The 21,729-nt window shown below is 41.3% G+C and overlaps 1 protein-coding gene across 1 annotated transcript in view; it reads left to right on the top strand.

The window, feature by feature from the left end:
• Nucleotides 1-21,729, top strand: part of SHROOM3 (shroom family member 3) — a 355,466-nt gene that overhangs the window by 268,961 nt on the left and 64,776 nt on the right. The window contains exon 3 of the mRNA XM_025385978.1: nucleotides 13,411-13,542. Within this exon, the coding sequence (XP_025241763.1) occupies nucleotides 13,411-13,542 (132 nt within the window). The remainder of the gene's footprint in view (nucleotides 1-13,410; nucleotides 13,543-21,729) is intronic.

Raw genomic sequence — 21,729 nt, 5'->3', positions numbered from 1 at the left:
CTCTGTTGCCCAGGCTGGTCTCAAATGCCTGGCCTCAAGTGATCCTCCCACCCTGGCCTCCCAAAACACTGGGATTAAGGTGTCAGCCACTGTACCCTGCCCTGAGAGTTTGTCCTGAAGCTATTTCCTGACATACTATTTGGAGGTTTCTTAAATTCCTTCTCATTTAGAGTCTGGTGGGCCCCAGAGTTGAGGCAGGACTTGGAATTACAGGTGGAAATTAAGCAGCCCTGGTGGTGAGGGTGAGGGGAGGTAGTTCCTAGTAGAAAGCACCAAAAATCAACACTCCTGAGGAATTCAATACTGGAGGAATTGTTATGCTCTTCTTGGGACAAGGCAAATCTGTTTTCAGAGATCTTTCAGCCCTGTAGGTATCTAACTAAGCACTTAAGTGATGCGATTGTGGGAGAAGGCAGTTAAGGGCACACTCTGAGCCTATAATAGGTTGGATCCAAGCTTTACCACTTCCTTTGTGATCTTGAGCAGGTTATTTAAGTTACATTTGCTTCAGTTTCTTTTTCTGTGAAATGAGGACAGCACTTCATGAGGTTGCTGTAAAGATTAAATTTGTTATGTAAAAATACTTCGTATGTTGTACAGCCAGCACAGGTGCCAATTGTAATGTTTTTAAATGTTTTGAGAATGTCATGCTAAACTGAGGACATAGATTTTATCAGTCCTACTTTTGGTGTATATGTCAGTGGGTCCAGAATTCCCTTGGAGAGCACAGGAAAGTGCTGGGGTGAGCAGGAACACACAGAATGAGGAACAAAAAAATTCAAGCGTTTATGACCTACCCTATAGTAACTAAGAGAAAGGAAAAACGAAGGGATAAGTAGAAAATCAGCCCATCAACTACAGTCACAAACACCTTGAAAAGGTCTACGGTAAGCTGTAAACCATTACTTTTCCACAAATGGGCTGCAGTTTGGTACCTTGATGTCCATGTAAATTGTGCACCTAAAGAATATAAAATAACCGCTGGGAAAAGCTGAGTCCCCCTTTGGGTGATAGCAAAGGTTGGAAACATTTAGGTTTGATATTCGGAGGCATTTAAATAGCATGGAATGTCTATTATATACCCTAAAAAGCAGAACGAATCTTGGATATTATGGACACAAATGCATTTGGCACGAGCTTAAAAAAAGTGCATGTGAGCTTCTTTCTAAGACCCAATAATCCTCTTGGGCAAAGTAAGGATTAGGCCTCCCTCACAAACAAGGCAGCGAGTTCATTTTTGCTAAGATTCCTCAGCTGATGCCAAATTTAGCAAGGGACCCATTTTTCCCCAATGAATGACAATCCCCATTTACATTTTTAATGTCCACTCCTTTAGGCAGGTCTAGAGCTGGAGCAACTTATTTGCATATAGATGGGAGACAGGACCCTGGATCCTACAGACTACATTGGGATCACCAGGGACCTTCCTGAGCCAGAGTCCCTTTACCTCACTCACTTACACAAGGGAAGGGGTCTCTTACCCCAGAGCCTGAAGTAGGAAGGACTCGGGCTGAAAAAAGCTGGGACCAAACTCATTCTGTTTTAAAGACAGCCTTGAAGATGCATTCACCAACAGCCATCCCTGCCTAGTGCCTGCCACTCCTGCTGGTGAGAGGCAGCCTCTAGGCAGCTCTTTTAGGTTAATTCTGTCATCCTTGACCTTGAGGAACCCTTTCTTTCACACCAATCACTGGGTCCTCTATATCTGTTCCCAAGGAACTCAGGTAATGCCCTGTATTTCCTGTTCTTAGCTGCAAAAAAAACCCTCCACTTTGGATTTAAATATTTATATTCCTCCCCAAAGGTTTTGGACAGTTTGTAGTTGCCCTTTTTAAGGAATTAACCTATCAAGACACCACCATCCTGTCACCCTCCCCATGGTGACTTTCCACATCCATCTCCCTTATGTAGACCGCGTTGACTGAACAATGATAGCACCTGTCTTGCTGTGGTTGTTAAACCACAAGGTAGATAATACTTTGCCCCCTTTTCACAGATGAGGTCCTGAGGTTCAGAGAGTATAGTGGCCAGGAACTGGCAGAGGTCAGATTAGAACCCAGGTTGATCCAGCTACAAATCCTGTATTTGCCTCCCCAACAAGACTGGAGGTCAGAAGCTGTCTTTTATTCTACGCTGATTCCAACTCGGAGCCTGCACGTAGAACATGCTCATCCCTTGTTGATGTAGGTATGCAGATCATGTTTTCTCACTTGGGATTTGCCGTGTATGCCCTCCCCCTGCTTTTTACCTTTGGTTCATCAACTGTTAAAGGTAAAGGGACCCCCAGGCTCATCTGTACCAACCTCCTCATTTTACACATGAGAAAATAGGAGCCCAGGACATGAAAATGACTTGCTCATAGCAATACAGAGAGGGCCTAGTACAGGTGTCCTGGCTGCAGGTCCAGAAATGTTTCCTGCTATAATAGTGCATGTATATATGGCCTTTTAGAGTATCTACTTGACCATCCGTGCTCCTTTCTCTGATGTTTTTGAACAGGGAAGAAGGATTACCAAATCGACTTTCCTGCTTTACTTCCACCATGCTTGTTGCATGTTCTCTTTCTTGCTCCTCTCCACAAGTAGCTCCTTTCCAAAGTGCTTTTCTGGAGATGATTAATGGTACTGCACCATGCAGCATAGTCTAGGAGAGGCATGTCAGAGGTATTTTGACTGGGATGTGTTCTATGTGACCCCAATTTACCCTTTCATGACACTCCCCTGATGCAGGATGTTAGCCCAAATTTGTGGCTTCAGCTGAGGGTCTGAGCATTGGCTGAGTTATATTCACACTGATGTAGTCCAAGCAGAATATCAGTAACAGAGCTGTACTCTGGGAAGACAGTGATTCCCATTCAAATGAGACAGGAGAGATACTGCAGGGAACCCACCAGGAAGCTGGCCTCATGTCCGCTTGGCATATTTTTATTAAACAAATACTTATTGGGCATCATCCAAGGAAGAGAACCATATGGGGCCAAGGAGGAAATGAGAATCCCAAATAAGATTAAGACTATTAAATCATAGTTAAGAGCATAGACTTTGTCATCAGCCAGATCTGGATTCAAATTCTTTTTTCACCAGCATTTGGACAAACTTCCTGCACTTCTTTGAGTCTCTTTCCTCATGTATGAAGTAGGGACTAATAGCAGAAAGCCACCTGCCTTCAAGGTTGGCTGTAAGGATGGTAGGAAGCTGTGCAGGTAACAGTTTGGCCCCAGCCTGGCTCAGAGCACTCCATAAGGTAATTGCAACTTTGAGGACTGATGCTTGGAAACCTGCCCTCCCTGGGGCATGCAACTGGGGAAGCAAGCGTCTACACAGACTGTGTGAAAGTGAATGACAAGGAAAGGGAGGCATGCTGATTGTGGGCTGCTCTCCTGGTCTCTTTTCCCAGCACTTATGGTTTGGATGTATATATTTACTCCGTTAATTTTGCCTTTCTTCCCATTAATTTATAATTCCACAGAGGGAGGGATCGTGTCTGTTTTACCACAAGTCCAGTGCCTAGTCTGATGTGTGGCCTGTGGTTAGCCCTTCGTAATAGTTGATTGAATGAATGGATGATTGGGCTGGGTATAGATGTGACCAGGCTCTGGGTTTCACCATGAAATATCTTTTTTTTTTTTTTTTTTTTTTTCGAGACAGGGTCTCACTCTGTCACCCAGGCTGGAGTGCAGTGGCACGATCTTAGCTTGTTGCAACCTTCCTCCACCTCCTGGGTTCAAGTGATTCTCTTGCCTCAGCCTCCTGAGTAGCTGGGATTACAGGTGTAAGCCACTATACCCAGCTAGTTTTTGTATTTTTAATAGAGATGGTGTTTCACCACATTGACCAGGCTGGTCTCAAACTCCTAATCTCAAGTGATCTGCCTCCCTCAGCCTCCCAAAGTGCTGGGATTAGAGGCGTGAGCCACTGCGCCTGGCCCTGAAATATCTATCTTAATATATCCTGCATCATTTCAGCAGTGTGACTGGTGCTTGAAAGTTCTTAGAGCAGGAATGCCATCTGGATGTCAGGGGTAGGGACTTCATCATTTCTCTAGATCTAGGGACAGTTGGACTTGAGAGAGGGTTCTCATCTGAATTTCAGCAAGTCTACTTTCTTCTTCTGAAGCTTTCCCTTTAAAGAGGCATTTGGTATTAAATGTTTGCTACTGTGTCAATGGACTTTTAGGATCACAGAATCCAAAGGCAGTATGGAACAAGAAAGCATAAAAATTAGAGTATGGGATCCTGCTGTGCCAATCGTGTAGCTTACAAGTCCTGACCTTGAGCGAATAACTGTCCCTCTATGAGGCTGTCTCTGCATCTGTTAAATGGGGATAAATAATACTTGCTTTACTTGCCTTTTAGGATTATTGAGGGCCAAATGAAATAATGTTTGGGAAAGTGCTTTATAAGCTATAATCTGGTATTAAAGTAATGAATAATAGTTCACTGCAGAGATTTGCATGGTTCTCTGGGAACACTCATCTGTTACTGTAGGCTAATGATAGAGGATAGGGAAAGAAAGGCCTAGACTGAATTTTTTCAGGAGGTATTTATCTCTCTCTACTGATACTAGTTTCACAGAAACCCTGCTTCTTCCTCCATTGACTATTTTCAGCAGTTATTGGAGCTCCTAAAGTAATCCCCTTCACCAACTAGTGTGAAGTCTTTCTACTGCCCAGATAAGCTCTCAGGATAGGCACCTCCATTTCCTAGAGAGGATTTTCCTTTAAAAATGTAGAACATTTAGACCCTTAGACTCATTCTATTAAGAAAAAATAAGGCTCATTTTACTTTTTCTGATAATTAAAATAATAAACATTAATTGTAAACAATTTGCAAGACATAGAAAAAAGAGAAGAAAAATAGTACCCATAATCCTATCACCCAGTAGTAACATTGTGGAATACTTGCTGGTGTTTTGTTTTTATGCATATATTTTATCTCATATGAATAACAAAAGAGTGATGTGGAAAAATGACAGGCATACATGGTTTGATATGTGGTTGATGCCTATCAAAGTATATAAAACCCAGTAATCCTAAAAGGAATCTAATGGGGTAGGTAGTGGAGAGGGTGAGGCCTTTAGCCATAGCTCTTTCTACTTTTTAATTTAATTTTTCTTTTCTTCTGTAAAATAAAGATGATTATTGCCTCAAATGATAAGAAGATTAACTGAATTAGTGTTTTTAAAGCACGAATAATCTGGTACATACCATGTGCCCAGTAAATGTAAGTTTCAGTTCTACGGGTAAAAATGTAATAATTACTGCCAGGCACTGTTCTGATTGCTTTATACATATTAATTCATTCAAGCCTCACATCTACCCTTTGATGAAGGTGCTATTAGTATTCTTATTTTATAGAGAAGGAAACAGGCACAAGAGGTTAAGGGACCTGCTCAAAGTCAAACACCTTCCTAGGTGACAGAGCCACAACACCCCAAGCTGCTGGCTCCGGAATCCACATCATCCATATACATTACACAGCCTGCTGCTTGTCAGAGTTGTCTTAAGATCTAGGCTCTACGTGCTTGTAGCTGGGGGCACACCGCTTCCATGAAGATATCATCTGTTCAGCTGTAAAGCCCTTGTGAGAGCCCTTGGTTTTCTTATGCACTTGTCCTGGGCTACTAGCTGTGTCAAAGGGCTCCATGGGTAGAGAGACTGATGTCAGCAGTAAACTGAAGCAGATTAATATTTATTAGGTAGGTTAAAAGATTTGGCAGGTCATTTGGCTTTTTCTCCTATCCACCCTTTCCTCGTCTTTCTGCAAGGTTGACATAGAGGTCGTTGGCTAAGATCTAGAGATAATCAAGCTTATGGTTTCAGAAAGAGTCAAAAACATGCTGAATGTTACTGGGGTATATTGAACACCTGGATTTGTTTGGCAAGTTTCAGGGGGAAATCAAGTGAAAAAAAGCAGCAGCCAGAGCAGGAGGTGCAAATGGACAGAGGTTTGAGACATACAAAGTGCAACTCTGCAGAGCTGAAGGGTTATGTATGGCCCTCCTGTAATAAAACCAGCTGCAGACCAGGGTAGGTGAGCAGAAAGACAGGAGGAGGCTTTAAGTACAAATGAATGTCATGCCTATGACTAAAACACTAGATAGGATACAGGCCTGAGGGCATGCAGAGGGAGCTTCCTAGATGGTAAATAATGACTTAAAAAGCAAAAAAAGATGAGTAATGAAAGGACAAGACCCAGAAGGTTAAGACTTAAATGTGTAGGTTACAAAAGGTCAGTAACAGGAACAAGGGGGCCTTTAAAAGAAAGGGCAATTCATTGAGAATGTCTGTGAAATGGCTGATCAATGGTCAGTCATCAGAAAATGAAGAGCACCTATGTTTGGCTAAGAACAGAAATCTGTGCCTGAGGGCATCACTTCTTAAAATCGTCAGACACTGAAAAAGCCTCTAATCTAAGGTCTTTTCAGCCTTCAGCCTCCTGGAGACTCAAGAGAAAAAGTGCTGAGAAACCTACAACTATGACATTAGAGACCTTCGAACCCAAGAGAAGGGGGATGACAGGATAGAGATGCAATAGTAAGGCTCAATTCATGGATGAAGGACACAGAGTAGAAGAAAAACTTGAAAACCAAGAACATGGCTTTAAGTAAGACAAATTGCCACATAAATGAGTATACACACCCAGCATAAATCAAAAGGAATTTCTCTAAAGGATTCTGAGGACAAACTTAGCCCTGTATAAATGCATCCTGTCTACTTAATCACAAAAAGCATTCTGATTGCCTCCAAACATAATTTATGGCAACAAAATTGCACTGAGCCATACCAGCTGTTTGTCGAAGGGGCTCGGCCACAGTCTCCCAACTCCCAACTTTTCTTGTCTGCCCCAAGAAAGCCTGCCACTAATGAGAAGGATCAAAATTAGGGCCAGATTCTATTTTCAGGAAGAAATCAACTCAGAGACTGATCTAGAAAGTAACTGGAAGAAAAGAAGATCCCACATTTCCCAAAATGGATATTATGAACAGTTTAATGCCCTTAAGGATTTAATGACATAGAACTTTGTTTCGGATGCATTACAATTATTTCCTTTACAGTTTCCTATGATTCATTCAGCAAATATGCATTGTGTGCCTACCATGAGCCACTCACTGTGCTAGGCCTTGGGTGTGTAGAAGTGTCAAAAAACAAGGCTGAAGAAAAGCCAGAGGTGGACCCTGACCTGGCTGAGCTTATGTCTTAACGATGAAGCAGACAACGCACAAGTGAACAATTTCATGTGGTTATAAGTGCAGTAAAGGGAAAGATCGGGTGCCAGGAAAGAGTATTTGCATTAGATAAGGCAGTCTCTGAGGAGGTGATGTTCCAGTTGGGAGCAGAAACTAAGGAGTGGTCAGCCAAGCAATGAATTGGGAAGAATATTCCAGGCTTAGAGAACAGCATGTGCAAAAAGCAAAGAGCTTGGCAAGTTTGGGGAACCTAAGGAAGGCCAGTGAGGTCAGGATGCAGTAAGGGGAAGGGTTGAAGGAGGGGCAGGAGCCACGTCACCTGAGACCTCGCAGGCCAAGTAGGGGAACCTGGATTTTATCCAAAATGCATAGGGAAGCTACAGGATTTCATCAGGGAATGACATCATCCATTTACACTTTTTGAAAGGTGGTACTGGCTGCTGGGTAGACACTGGATTGGAGGAGACAGAAGTGGAAGTGGGTGGCCAGTGAGGAAGCATTCCCTCCTGGATGGAACATAACAAAAAAGGAGGAAATGGCTGATTCTAACAGACAAAACCAAGCACTTCCCTAAGGTTGTAACAGCCCATGCCAAGGAGACATGATTCCTCCATCTCACCCTCCCCTTTAAGGATAAAATAAGAAAAATGCAAACTCAATAGAAGCCAGGAAGCAAAGGGACCTGGACAGACCATGACTGCTGGCTCAGTTCCTTGTCTTTTACTCCAGTTTCCCCAGCCTTCCCTAATTAGTACAGTGTTCAAGAGAGCCCTAAGGAACTGAATGATCTGGAATCCTTTCTTCTTGTATTGGCTGAAACTCAGTTCAGAAAGCAGTTAATGGGTACTATTAAAATACCAAATAGGTTGGGCATGGTGACTCATGCCTGTAATCCCAACACTTTGGGAGGCCAAGGTGGGTGGATCACTTGACCTCAGGAGTTTAAGACCAGCTCGGGCAATGTAGTGAGACTCTGTCTCTACCAAAAAAACAAAAACAAACAAAAAAAACAACCATTAAAAATCAGCCTGACATGGTGGTGCATGCCTGTGATCCCAGATACTTGGGAGGCTGAGGTGGGAGGATCACTTGAGCCTGGGAGGTCGAGGCTGCAGTGAGCCAAGATTGTGCCACTGCACTCCAGCCTGGGTGACAGAGCAAGACCCTGTCTCAAAAATGAAATGAAACAAAAAGCAAATAAGAAAGCAGTCAGTATATATTCTGGAGTTATGAATATTGGGTGGCAGGCAGAGCAAATATGAATGTCCTCATCACGGGAAGTAGAAGAAATATGTGGGTGGCTGGCCTGGCTTTCTTGTTTAACTGTCTGGAAGAAGAAAGATCATACTGCAGTATAGTTTTTTTAGCCTCTGCTAAACTTTCTCAGGTCAGCTTTGATTCCTAGCTCATCACTCATAATATTGAGATACAGATACTGGAGAACAGCAAGAAACATAAACACAAAACAACTCCAAGAAATGTCTTGTTAGTTTTGCCAACAAGTTAACTTGTGAGTTAAAAGGAGATAGGAGGGAAGAAAGGCTGCAGATCTGTGGAACATTTAGCAGTACAGTTGACCCTTGAACAACACGGGGGTTGGGGATGCTGACCCCCTAGAGTAAAAAATCCATTTACAACTCTTGACTACCCTAAAACCTAACTACCAATAGCCTACTGTTGACTGGAAGCCTTACAGTTGATTAACATATTTTGTGTGTTGATTAACATATTTTGTATGTCATATGCATTATGTACTATATTCTTTCAACAAAGTATTCTAGAGAAAATAATTTTTTGTTTTGTTTTGTTTTTTGTAGTTTATTTTTGAGATGGAGTCTCCCTCTGTTGCCAGGCTGGAATGCAATAGCGCCATCTCAGCTCACTGCAACCTCCGCCTCCCAGGTTCAAGTGATTCTCCTACCTTAGCCTCCCAAGTAGCTGGGATTACAGGCATGTACCACCACACCCAGCTAATTTTTGTATCTTTAGTAGAGATGGGGTTTCACCATGTTGACCAGGCTGGTCTCGATCTCTTGAACTCGTGATCCACCTGCCTTGGCCTCCCAAAGTGCTGGGATTACAGCATGAGCCACTGTGCCCAGCCGAAAAGAATGTTATTATACTAAGAAAATCATAAGGAAGAGAAAATACATTTATTCATTAATCAAAAATGGATCATCACAAAGGTCTTCATTCTCATTGTCTTCATGTTGAGTAGGCTGAGGAGGAGTAAGAGGATGGGTTGGTCTTGCTGTCTTGGGTGGCAGAGATGGAAGAAGAGGTGGAAGGGAAGATGGGAGAGGTGGATACAGTTGTTTGAAAAAAAAAATCTGCATATAAGAGGACCCATGTAGTTCAAACTCCTGTTGTTCAAGGGTCATCTGTACTTTAGTCATTCAACAAATATTTGTTGAGCAACTCTCTGTGCTGGGCACTAAGCTGAGCCGGTTTATCTTTGTTGACCTGTGGAAGAGAGAGACCAGCAAGCTGGCAACTAGCAGCCAGTGTGAATTGCACTTTGAGGTGCACATCGATAGCCAGTGTGCTGTACTACTAGCACACAAGGGGCCACCTCAGCCCGACTTCCACAGTTCCTCTGGGTAGAGGAAATGATGTCGAAATTGAAACCTGAAGGATGAGTGTGGATAAGCCAGGAGAGGATGGTACCTTTAGGGACCTGGAAGTAGCCCCATAGGCCTGGAGAGCATATAGTTTGTCCCAGTATCTTTCACTTGAACTGGATTCATTGATTTGCAGGCTTCTACAATGTATCGTTGGTTATCTTTAAGTGAGACATTGTACCTTTTAGTATCTTTTAAGTAAAAATGACCTCATTTGGTAATATGTTTAGTTAATGATTCTACCATCACCATGCCCTACCAAATCTGGGTTAGTAATTCTAAAGCCTACACAATTTATGGCATAAATTGAACATTTTTAAAACCTGCTAAACTGAAAGGAAGGAGACTGAGTGGTTGACAGTCCCAAAGGAACATGATTCCATGTGTGGTTTGAGCAAATTTACATAACTTCTCTGTATCTCAGGTTGTCAATCTGTAAAATGGGACTTAAACCCTCATTCATTCTTTCCTTCATAAAAAAAAGTTATGGGAATATCTGGCACATGGGAAAGCACATTTTTTTTTAATTTTTATTTTAAAGAAACACTTGGAATAATCTGCCTGAGTCATGTATGACCATTGGAGCACCAGTGGGGCACCATTGCCTGATGAGGTCAGAGCACACTGCAGACTTTGTCTATGGCAGTCTGTTTTGAGGCTGTTAATGTAGTAAACTGAGGTGGGTAAGAAAATGTGCATTCTAGAGACAGCAGGAGTTCAATGTACAAGTAAGGTGTACAATGTACAGGTAAGGCAGAAGGAAGGAAGGGCAAAGAAACAATTCCAGGGCCCTGGTTTCTGGGATGACAGTCTTCCCAACACTCATGCCAGGACTATTTTCTACCTAGGTTCACTATGGGTTTTTTGTTTTGTTTTGTTTTGTTTTTTGAATACATGAATTTTGTTGTTGTTGTTGAGACGGACTATCGCTCTGTCTCCCAGGCTGGAGTGCAGTGGCGCAATCTGGCTCACTGCAAGCTCCGCCTCCTGGGTTCACGCCATTCTCCTGCCTCAGCCTCCTGAGTAGCTGGGACCACAGCTGCGCGCCACCACGCCCGACTAATTTTTTATATTTTTAGTAGAGATGGGGTGTCACCATGTTAGCCAGGATGGTCTCAATCTCCTGACCTCGTGATCCACCTACCTCGGCCTCCCAAAGTGCTGGGATTACAGGCATGAGCTACCACGCCTGGCCTGAATATATGAATTTTTAAAATGTGTGTTTGTTGCCCAAATTATTCCAGAAAGAGTTGAAGGGAGGAAAGGTGTGCTTGGTGTGCTGGTGATTCTAGCACTTACTCTCTCCAACCTGATTTCTAGTTTGTGTGGTGCATCCAGACAGCTCACCCAGGTGCCCAGGCTTTTTCTGGCATCCAGAGCCAACCCATCCAGGGCAGGAGGGCAGAAGATTAGGAGGGGCAAAGATTAGCCTGGGGGTTGGGATTAACAACAATCAAAATGGGTTTCAGGATTCTCACACCCAATTGCTAATTTCCACTGGTCCTTTAGAGGTGACAAGTAGTAGGACAACATGGTTTTGGGGGCAGTGTTGGGGTACTGGTCTCTGCTTTTCTAGGGTAGAAAGGAATCATGCATTGAAAATGCTTAAATCGATGGAATGATTTTATGTTCCTCATGCTTCCTTCTCTTTCTGGTCTGCCTGCTCTTCCTGCCAGCCCTTCACTGTGACAGCCACCACTCCTAGACTTCTGTCTCTAGGCATCTCCCAGGAAGGAGAAGTGGAAAGGAAAGAGAAAAGAGCTCAGTCTCTGGTGCCCAAGACATTGTGCGAAAAAAAAAAAAAAAAAAAGATGGAGTAAAAAAATGAGGAAGTTATTAAATACTACAAAGGTTTTATGAAAGCTCAGGCCTGGTCTTGATTGTTTTCCCCCAGCAAACAAAGTTAGGGTCTAAATGGGTCCTGGAATGGAAAAGTCCCTCTCCTGGTTGTACCAGTGGGTGGTCTTGGAGGGTGCTGTTTACACTCATGTAATCTTTACTGTCAGGTATTGGATGGTGAGGTATCTTTCAATCTACTTTCTAGTCACTGATTGTTCCTATGCATGNTTGGATGGTGAGGTATCTTTCAATCTACTTTCTAGTCACTGATTGTTCCTATGCATGCATTATATAGATGACAGAACAGGCACAGAGAAGACAAAGTCACAGAGCTGCTCAGTGGATAGAGCCAGGACTCAGACTCCAGAGCCATGCTCCTAATCGTGGTACACTGCCTCTTGGTTTCACTTTACAATGGATGACGAGCCTGAGACTCAGAATTTACTTGACCAATGTATTCAGTTCATTATTGACTTAACCTCAACCAGTTTTCAAACTTCAAGTCTAGCACTGTATCGAATATATCCAAAGCCAAGAATCCTAAATTCGGTGAGAAAAGTAATGTACAGAAGGAGGTGGTGGTGCTTAGATATAACGAAGGTAAACGTGAAAACTTGAGCTTAGAAATGGAAACTCCCTGTTGGCCTCCTGGCCATCTCCCCCATGCTGCAGAATAAAAAGAAATCCTTTCATTTGCCTTAGGATTTAGGAAAGAAAGCTCTTTCACTTCCGTTCTGTGTTCCAGGAAATAGAAGGCCAGATGGACAGGGCTTATTCTTAACAGCTGTTCAGTAATCCCATCCCCTCTCAGCCAGGGCCTGTGCAGAGGAGGCACGGCCTCATTTGTACCTTCTCCAGATTCCTGTTTATGGGCCCACCAGTCGGATCTCAGAGGCTTAGAAAAATCCTTGCAGACAGAAATTGAAAATAAACCACTGGTTCCCCACAAACAGAGACGATGACAAAACTTCAAAGCCTGATGCAGGGGACAGTGTGATGAGACATCAAGAGTACAGTCAGGATGCTTAGAAATGCATGACCTGTCACTGTCCTAAGGAAAAGAAATGTGCCTGTTCCCATGGCGGAACACATTGGCCATGTAGGGCTTAAAATTTTTCTCTGACTCCCTGGGAGTATGGAGGAAGAGAGTTATGGGAATGTGTTAGGGGCTGGGGGTGGGAGGGTGGATCTAAATGGACACACAAAAGGCTTGCCTCCCAGTGCAGTGGAATCTAAACAATCTGAAATAGCTCAAGCTCAAGAGTTGGCATGTGCTTCTGAGCTGCCACCCACTGAACAGAGCAAGTCCTGTTACACTTGGAGATCCCGCTCCTTAAAGTGAACTTGAGAAGCGAGGTGGCAGAGGCTTGGTTTCAAACCACCTCATTTGACAATTTGCTTCAGTGAATCCAGTTTTTCCCTTATTACCAAAACCAAATTACGGGGGAGTTTGTCTTTATAACAGTTAATATAACTTTCTGCCTTTTTGCTTAGAAAATCTGAGTTTTCTGAGATTGGGAAATATGCTTTATTGCTTCACAGGAACATAGATAAAAAAGGAAGATGCGACACTCAGTAGTGGATTCGCTTTCATAGGGCAGAGAACTTTGTTAGGTGCAGGCTTAGAACTCTGCACTTAGCTGTGCTGCTTTGCTCTGGCTCCAGGGTTCATTTTCATGTGCTGTTTTGGTTTTCAAGATTCATTTGTGCTCTTGTCCATGAACACCATCATGCTCAGCTTCTTATTTTCCTATTTTTGACAGAGATGTGTGTGCAGACCCAGGCCATGCAGATACTAGTGCCTCTAACTTCATCAGCCCAGAACACGTCTCCTCTGGCCCCCAGCACAGGAAAGCAGCGTGGTCAGGAGGGGTTAAACTTCGGCTGAAACACAGGTAAGAGGCACGGAGGTCAGTGCTGGCATTTCAGAAAAAGAACTCGGTCCGAAAAGCCACTCAGCTTGCTGGGAGAGCAGCTGGGGGCAAGGATGGTCAGGGTACAGGCTGTTGAGAGACAGAGGTAAGAGGCAGAACAAGGAGGCGAGATAGAAGCTCAGAGTTTAGAAGGATACTGATCTTATTAATGGTAGTTTACGCACAAGGTTCTAAAGAACTGTAAAGTTCCTGGGAGGTCATCCCAGGGTCCCCAGAATAGTTTGATTCAAATATCACTTCAAAAATACATTTATAATTATTTTTAAAACTACAATTGAAAACATTAAAAGTGATACGCTGATGTTTTACACTTTAGAAATGATCAGTGTGCCAACTTGTACAGCAAGACTAATTCATCTTTGAACTGATCTACATTTAAAACTTCTCGGAGGAATGTCCCAAGATTCCAATGTAAGCCTAACAAAGATTTGTAGCTACTTACCCGTGTGGGTCAGATTTTGAGAGTGAATGAACCTGAGTGCTTCCCATGTGCTAGGTGTCCTGGCTTCGCATGGGCTATCTCATTAAATTCTCACACCAGCCCTGTGAAGTTTGCACTTATAGAATAGCATTCAGCTAGGAGGCAGTGGATTCAAATGCAGCCACTACACTATTGCCTCAGCATCAGCACAACAGTGCCTACTTCGTAGGATAACTATAGGATTCAACAAGATACGGTATTCAAAGCACTCAGCACAAAGCCCACTCAGAGAGAACAAAAAATAGATGTTAGGTGGTGGTATAATGCTGTGTGGATATAATTATCCTCATCATTCTCATGATTATCACAGAAGTCTGTGTGATATCATGAAAGGCAGTATAATATGGGGAGTAAGATGGGGCTTGTGCAGTGTCAGGCTACCTAAAATTCAAGCCTAGATTCTGTCACTTACCATAAACCCTCAGGCATGTTATAGAAGCTCTCTCTACTTCCAACTGTAAAATAAGTTTAATAACTGATCTGCTTCTTAGGGATGCTGAAAGGACTGAAAGAGCCAATACATGTCAAGCACTAGGGCTGTGCCTACTATGTCATGAGTGCAACAAATGTTATCATAGTAACCAGTTATCCTGGTTTCAGTTTAGGAAGTTCTTTCACATAGACATATCGACTTGCATTATAAATAAGTAGGCTGGGCTCAGTGGCTCATGACTATAAGCCCAGAGATTCAAGACCAGCCTGGGCAAAATGGCAAAACCCTGTCTCTACAAAAAATATAAAAATTAGCTGGGCATAGTAGCACACACCTGTGGTCCCAAGTACTCTGGAGGCTAAGGTGGGAGATCACTTGAACCCAGGAGGTCGAGGCTACAGTGAGCCATGATTGAGTCACTGCACTCTAGCCTGAGAGACAGAGCTTCAAACAAACATAATTTGGATTTATACAAATCCAGATTTGTATATTTAGACTATGTTCAGTAATACACAAATATATATAAAAGAATTTCTTAATTTTATATAATAAAACAACACTTGTATTGGGGTGTTTAAGGTTCTTTGTTAGATTATATTTGGAAAAAAAAAAAAGATTTAAAAGAAGTTTAAACATACCGAAGGTCTAGGGAGGCCAACTGGCTGGTGTCTGAGAGTCAGGCCAAGAATAGGGTGAGATTTGCCAAGACCTCTGACTCAAGAGATCCAGCCAGCAAGGCTGCTCCCAGAGACATCCTAAGAAGCAGAAACTCCAAGGTTATCACTGTTTCCTTTAGCCTCCTAGGATCTTTAAAATAGAGAATCAAAATTTTCTCTTTAACAAGGAGGTGTCCACAGGGCCCGATAGGCTAATATAATGTCAGTGCCAAAGTCCTCAAGGCCAGAAAATAGTAGTTAGGGAGTTTCTGCTCCAGCCTGGAAGGAAAATGATCAAGACCTGAACTAAATCGATGGTGATGGGACAAGAGATGAGATAGATTTAAGATAAATCTAGGGAGGCAGAATAAATAGCAGACGAGAGTAGGATAAGGGAGAGAAAAACTAAAGAGTGACTGCGGAGTTTCTGGTATGAAGGCACTTGGGGATATCTGTAGGACATTAGGACAGGGAAGGCAGGAATCACAGAAACTGACTGGGGGTTAAGAATATCAGCAATAGAATCACATAGACCTGGGTTTGAGCTAGAAACAATTAAAATATTTTATAAAACAATCCCTGAAAGTTAAGTGGAACAAACAAATGTATACCTACTTAATATACTTAGTATTCTAAACATAAAGAAATCATCTTTATAACAAGCTGGGGTGGTTCTCATCAGTGTGGTCACAGCTGGCCAATGGTGCCATGTTTGTATGGAGAACATAAGCAACAAGCAATTTCCTTTGTAAAAAGTCATGAGCTAGATGTTACAGACATCACTCCTGCTCTTGGCTGGGATTTTTACTCTTCATACACTAAGAATTTTACACGTATATGTCATATCTCCACAAATACAGTCATGTATTGCCTAATGACAGGGATACATTCTGTGCAATGTGTCATTAGGTGATTTTATTGTTGCTGAACATACTAGAGTGTGCTTACACAAACCTAGATGGTGTGACCTACACACCTGGGCTACATGGTATAGCCTAGACTATGGTGTAGCTCTTAGACTATGAACCTGGACAGCATGTTGCTGTACTGAATTCTGTAGGCAACTGTCACACAATGGTAAGGATTTGCATGTCTAAACAGACAGAAATACAATGTAAAAGATAAAAAGGATATACCTACATAGGGCACTCACCATGAAGGGAGCCTGCAGGACTGGCAGTTGCTCTGGGTGAGTCCGCGAGTGATGGTGAGTGAACATGAAAGCCGGTACTCTGCACTGCTTACTGTACACTGAGGCTATGCCAAATTTATTCAAAATTTTTTCTTCAATAATTAATGTTAGCTTACTGTAACTTTATAAACTTTTAAAAATATTTGACTCTTTTGTATTAACACTTAGTTTAAAACACAGACACATTGTATAGCTATACAAATATTTTCTTTTTTCTCTCCTTATCCTAAAATCCTTGAATTTTTTTTTTTTTTTTTTACTTTTAAACATTTTTATTAAAAACTGAGACACAAACACACACCCTAGCCTCGGCCGAACAGAGCAGGATCATCAATACCACTGGCTTCTACCTTTATGTCTTGTCCTTCTGGAACATCTGCAGGGGCAGTGCATGGAGCTGAACTCTCCTGGGATAACACTGCCTTATTCAGGAACACGTCCTGTAGAACCTGCCAGAGGCTATTTCACAGTTAGCTTCTTTTTTTAATAAGTTGGAATACAGACTAAAATAATGATTGAAAGTATAATATAGTAAATACATAAGCCAGTAACACACATTTATTATAAACTATTATATACTGTACATGATTATATGTACTGTACTTTTAGATGACTGGCAGTGGAGTAGATTTGTTTATACCAGCATCGAAACCACGTGCGTGATGGCTACAGCTTCACTAGGTGACAGGAATTTTTCAGCTCCATTATAATCTTACGGAACCACTGTCATAATGTGCACTCCACTGTTGGCTGAAACGTCATTATGTGGCACATGACTGTAAATTGTACGCCCTATGTTAGTGTACTTCCTAATTTTCCTGTCCCCTGGAAGTCTCTCTGCAATCCAACTGTTACTGACATGGGACTAACCTAGGAAATTGGAGTTGTTCTCATCCAGTTACACTCAGATCCTACATCCTGTTTGTTTTGCTTTTTACTTTTTGTTTTGAAATCATTATAGACTCACAGAAAAGTTGTAAAAATAGTACAGAAATTTCCTGTATACCTGTCACCCAGCTTTCTCTAATGTTAACACCCTTTATAACCATAGTACAAATATCAAAACTAAGAAATCAGCCCTCGTGTAATACTATTAGCTACAGACTTAACTTTATATAAACTATAAACTTTACTCAGATCTCACCATTCTTTCCCATGAATGTCCTGTTTCTGTTCTAGGATCCCACATTGTGTTCCCTTAGTCTCCTCTGATCGGTGACATTTCCTCAGTCTTTCCTTGGCGTTTATGACCTTGACACTTTTGAAGAGCTCTAGCCAGTTATTTTGTAGAATGCTTACTATTTGGGTGTGTCTGATGTGTCCTCCTAGTTACATTGAGGTTATGGCTTTTGACAATACCACAGAAGTTACGTTGTTTTCTTCTGTCTCATATCAGGGTTACATGATGTCAATATGTTTCATTACTGGTGATGGTTAACCTTGATTACTTGGTTATGGTGAAGTTGGCCAGGTTTTTCCACTTTAAAGTTACTATTTGTCCCTTTGTAATTAATAAATAACCTTGGAAAGATAATTTTCAGGCTATGTAAATATCCTGTTTCTCCTCAAACTTTCTTTGCTGATCTTGGCATCTATCAGTGTTGCCTGTGACAACTATTACCGTAATGTTCTAAATTTGATTCTTTATTTCTTTCATTTTTTCTACATTTATTAATTGGAATTCTTCTTTAAAAAATAAAGCCTGTTTCTCTCCTCTACTTATTTATTCATTATTCCTTCATGTCAGTAAGGACTCTTTCATATTTATTTTATCCTGTGGGTTATAATTCAGTACTACTGTTATTTATTTTGTTGCTCAAATGGATCTAGTTTTGGCCATTGAGAGCTCTTTTGAGCTGGCTCTGGTCTAAGTCCTGTCTGGAAATATGGAAAAGGATGAGGTAGTGATGCCTTGTCCTTACACATAAGACAGCAGACCATGATGTGCCATCATCTTTTTAGGAGTCTTACAAATGTTGAAGTGGGAGGTTGGTGGTGGGCATTGAGCAGTTCTAATTTGTGACATGTCACAGAGGCCTATACTGATTTTGGAATTGGAAAGTGCTGGGGTCACCTCATGAGCTATTTTCAAGTCCAGTGAGTAACAGGTATATATATTCATAGCTCCTTCATTGTGGAGAAAATAGCCAGGAAGGATCTTCTCACTTATCTATAAGAAAAAAGAAAAGACAGAGGCTAATTTCCCAGGTATATATAGGAGCCAGTGAAACAACCAAGTTAAACAGAGAGAGACACTTTTAGTGGTCCAGGGCTTAATATTCTCACAGATTCAATCCCACCCTTCCTTTCCTGCTTAGATCCCTGCATTCTCTCTTATCTGTCAATAGGAATTCTTATGATCTAACTTATCTTGGCAGAAACTTCTCTGTAAATCTATCAAGACTTGGGCTAGGGTAGCTCAATGAGTTGGTAAAGGAGACATAATGTTCTAGCTTGAAACTGAAGATTTTCCAAGCCGATGCTTTTCTCCATAAACTTCTCATTCCTTCCTCACCTTCCCCCGCAAGTCATTATAAAAATAGTCTGATGTAATTATTAAGCATTTACCCTTATATGGGGATCTCAGATCACCATGCTATGTGCTTCATAAAGTAAATCAAGATGAATGGATAATAGAAGCTCAGAATCTGACTCCTCTAATTCATTCTTAATTGAACAGCAAGGTTAGTTCTGCTGGTGCTATCCCTTGGCAGTGAGTTCTGTCCCTGTGCTGCTGACTTAGTGTTTTCATGACAGTACACCTTAGGAAGATGCAGTGAGATGCTGTTATAGAACCACTGCTTCAGTCAACTCCCTAACTATGGGAGGCTTAAAGCAATTAGCGCTTTTGTAGACAGTGCATTTTTGCATGTGGAGGAGGGCATGTGTTTAGGAGAGAAGATCATTTAAGGAGACTTCCTGATTTCAGTTTGATGCATTCTATCAGATGATTTTCCTTGCTTCCCTCCTCCTCTTGCCCACAAAATAGAATTCCAGCATTTCTAAGCTATAGGCTATTGTCCAAGATGCCAGCTCTTCTTAGGGAGTTATTAAGGGTCACCTTCTCTTCTTCCCTCTTACAGAGCAGGAATTGAATTTTAATTGGCCAATTTACAGAGGGGACTGGCATGGAGAGTCCCTCCCACTTGCACTGAGCTGGGCAAGTTCAAGGCGGTTCAGGCTGTCCAACTGGAGGCACATGTAGTTGTTGCAAGGCTTTTACCGTGCTGGGGGGAGCAGAAACAGCAGTAGCAGGGCGGAATGGCTTTTTATTCCACGCCTGAATATGACATCCAATTGGCCAGAGGGTTGCTATCTGGGATGTTTCTATTTGCCACAAGGTGAGTTCAGTACTGTGTTAGAATGCGATTCAGAATCTTTCATTGCAGGATCCTCCACTGACAAGGCTTTAACAGCTGTCTTTTTGATGTTGTGCTGTATCTGTTTATAAAGAAACATAACCAACTGCCTGTTAAGTTTAAACCAGTTTCTCTAAATTGTTATGAATATTCTCATTATCTGAATATCTCACATGATTTGGTGTACTATTAATATTTCTGTTCGGGAATTCTCATTCTCCTATGTATAAATACAGTTGCCCTATTTTTTATGATGTATATATCTAGACTGACGTTTTATCGCATTCAAATTAACAAGTGCTTTGTGCTGTGTACTTCATAGTTTTGCTTCCTCATTTCCCTGGGGAATTTCAGAGTAATCATTGCTGTTTCTTATGGGAGTGGTTATATACCTATGTACTAGTAGCCAAGTTCTCTATTCTCATTGCCAACATTTGTATAAAGAAAGGGAAGTTTTTATTTTATTTGACCTTCACTTATTCCTTCGCTGATGCTCTTCTTTTTTTTTTTTACATAGATCTAAGTTTCTGATCTATATCATTTTTCCTTTTCTCTAAAGAATTTTTAATATTTCTTGCAAGGCAAGTCTATTGGCAACAAATTCCCTCAATTTTTGTTTACCTGAGAGACTTTACTTCTTTCATCACTTTTGAAGAATAATTTCACAGGATCCAGAATCTATGTTGGTGTTTTTTCTTTGTTTGTTGTTTTTTTTCCTTTCAACACTTTTGATCTTTTACTCCACTCTCTTCTTGCTTGCATGGTTTCTGAGGAGAAGTCAGATGTAATTCTCATCTTTGCTCCCCTATAGGTGACGTGCTTTTCCCATCTGGCTTCTTTCAGGCTTTTGGGCTTTATCTTTGGTTTTCTGTAGTTTGAAACTGACATACCTAGGTGTAGTTTTTCTGGTATTTATCTTGCTTTGTGTTCTTGGAGCTTCCTGGATCTGTGGTTTGGTGTCTGACAGTAATCTGGGGAGATTCTCAGTCATTATTGTCTCAAGAATTTCTTTTCTTCTTTTCTCTCTTTCTTTTCATTCTGGTATTTCCATTACGTGTATGTTACCCCTTTTGTAGTTGTCTCTCAGTTCTTGCATATTCTGTTCTGGAATTTTCTCTGTCTTTTTTTCTCCTTGCCTTTCAGTTTTGGAGGTTTTTTATTCAGATATCCTCAGGCACAAAGATTCTTTCCTCCGCCGTGTCCAGCATGGATGTGTGGGGTGGGAGTACGGGAAAGGAAATCTCTGTAACTTCCACTCAGCTTTGATGTGAACCTAAAACTGCTCTAAAAAAATTTTTTTTAAGTCTATTTTTTTAAAAAAAGAAGACAAAAGGAACCTATGTGTATATTCTAAATTTCGAAGAAAAGGTATAGTCTTCTCATTCAACTTTGAGATTATAGTCATATATGAAAAGAAGTATTGCTTGAGATTGCCAATTGTACATTATTTAACTCCATCACAATTGAAGATTTAAATACTTCATTATATGTTCTCTTGTAATTCAAATTCAACTTTTATCCATCTATAATCTTGACTTGAAATTTTCCTCCAGAATTATGCTAAATGCCAGCGCTTGCTTCTAGAGATGCCTTTACTTAAAATAGGACATGGAAAAAAACAGGTGGATGCAACAGTCATGGTAATGTTCTAGCTCTCTAGCTGACTTGAGTATTTATTTTATTATTATGGGCATTCATTTTATTATTACACCATGTAAAAGATAAAAAAGACAATATGAACTGCTTATATTACAAAATTTGCTCATCTATATATAGATATTACAGGGCTGGTTTTTCCAGTTTTATTTGGCATTCTTTCATCTGAAAGTGAGTAAGAGAGAACGTTCTTCTGACTTTTATTCTCCCCAAGTGTCAGCTTCTGTGTGAGCGGTGGTAGTTAAACTCTCCTCTATTATAAAATTTATCGTGGAAATATTGGTTGGTAGGAATTGAGCTGGAGCAAGTGTTAAAGTCTTTTACATTTTCAGCTGCTTTGCCTTAAAACCTTCACTATTCTTTTTATTTCG

The sequence above is a fragment of the Theropithecus gelada genome, chromosome 5 (genome assembly GCF_003255815.1).
Source record: "Theropithecus gelada isolate Dixy chromosome 5, Tgel_1.0, whole genome shotgun sequence".
In the NCBI taxonomy this organism is placed as follows: Eukaryota; Metazoa; Chordata; class Mammalia; order Primates; family Cercopithecidae; genus Theropithecus; species Theropithecus gelada.
Note: the sequence above shows the minus strand (reverse complement) of the source record. Positions and strands in the feature narration are given on the sequence as shown.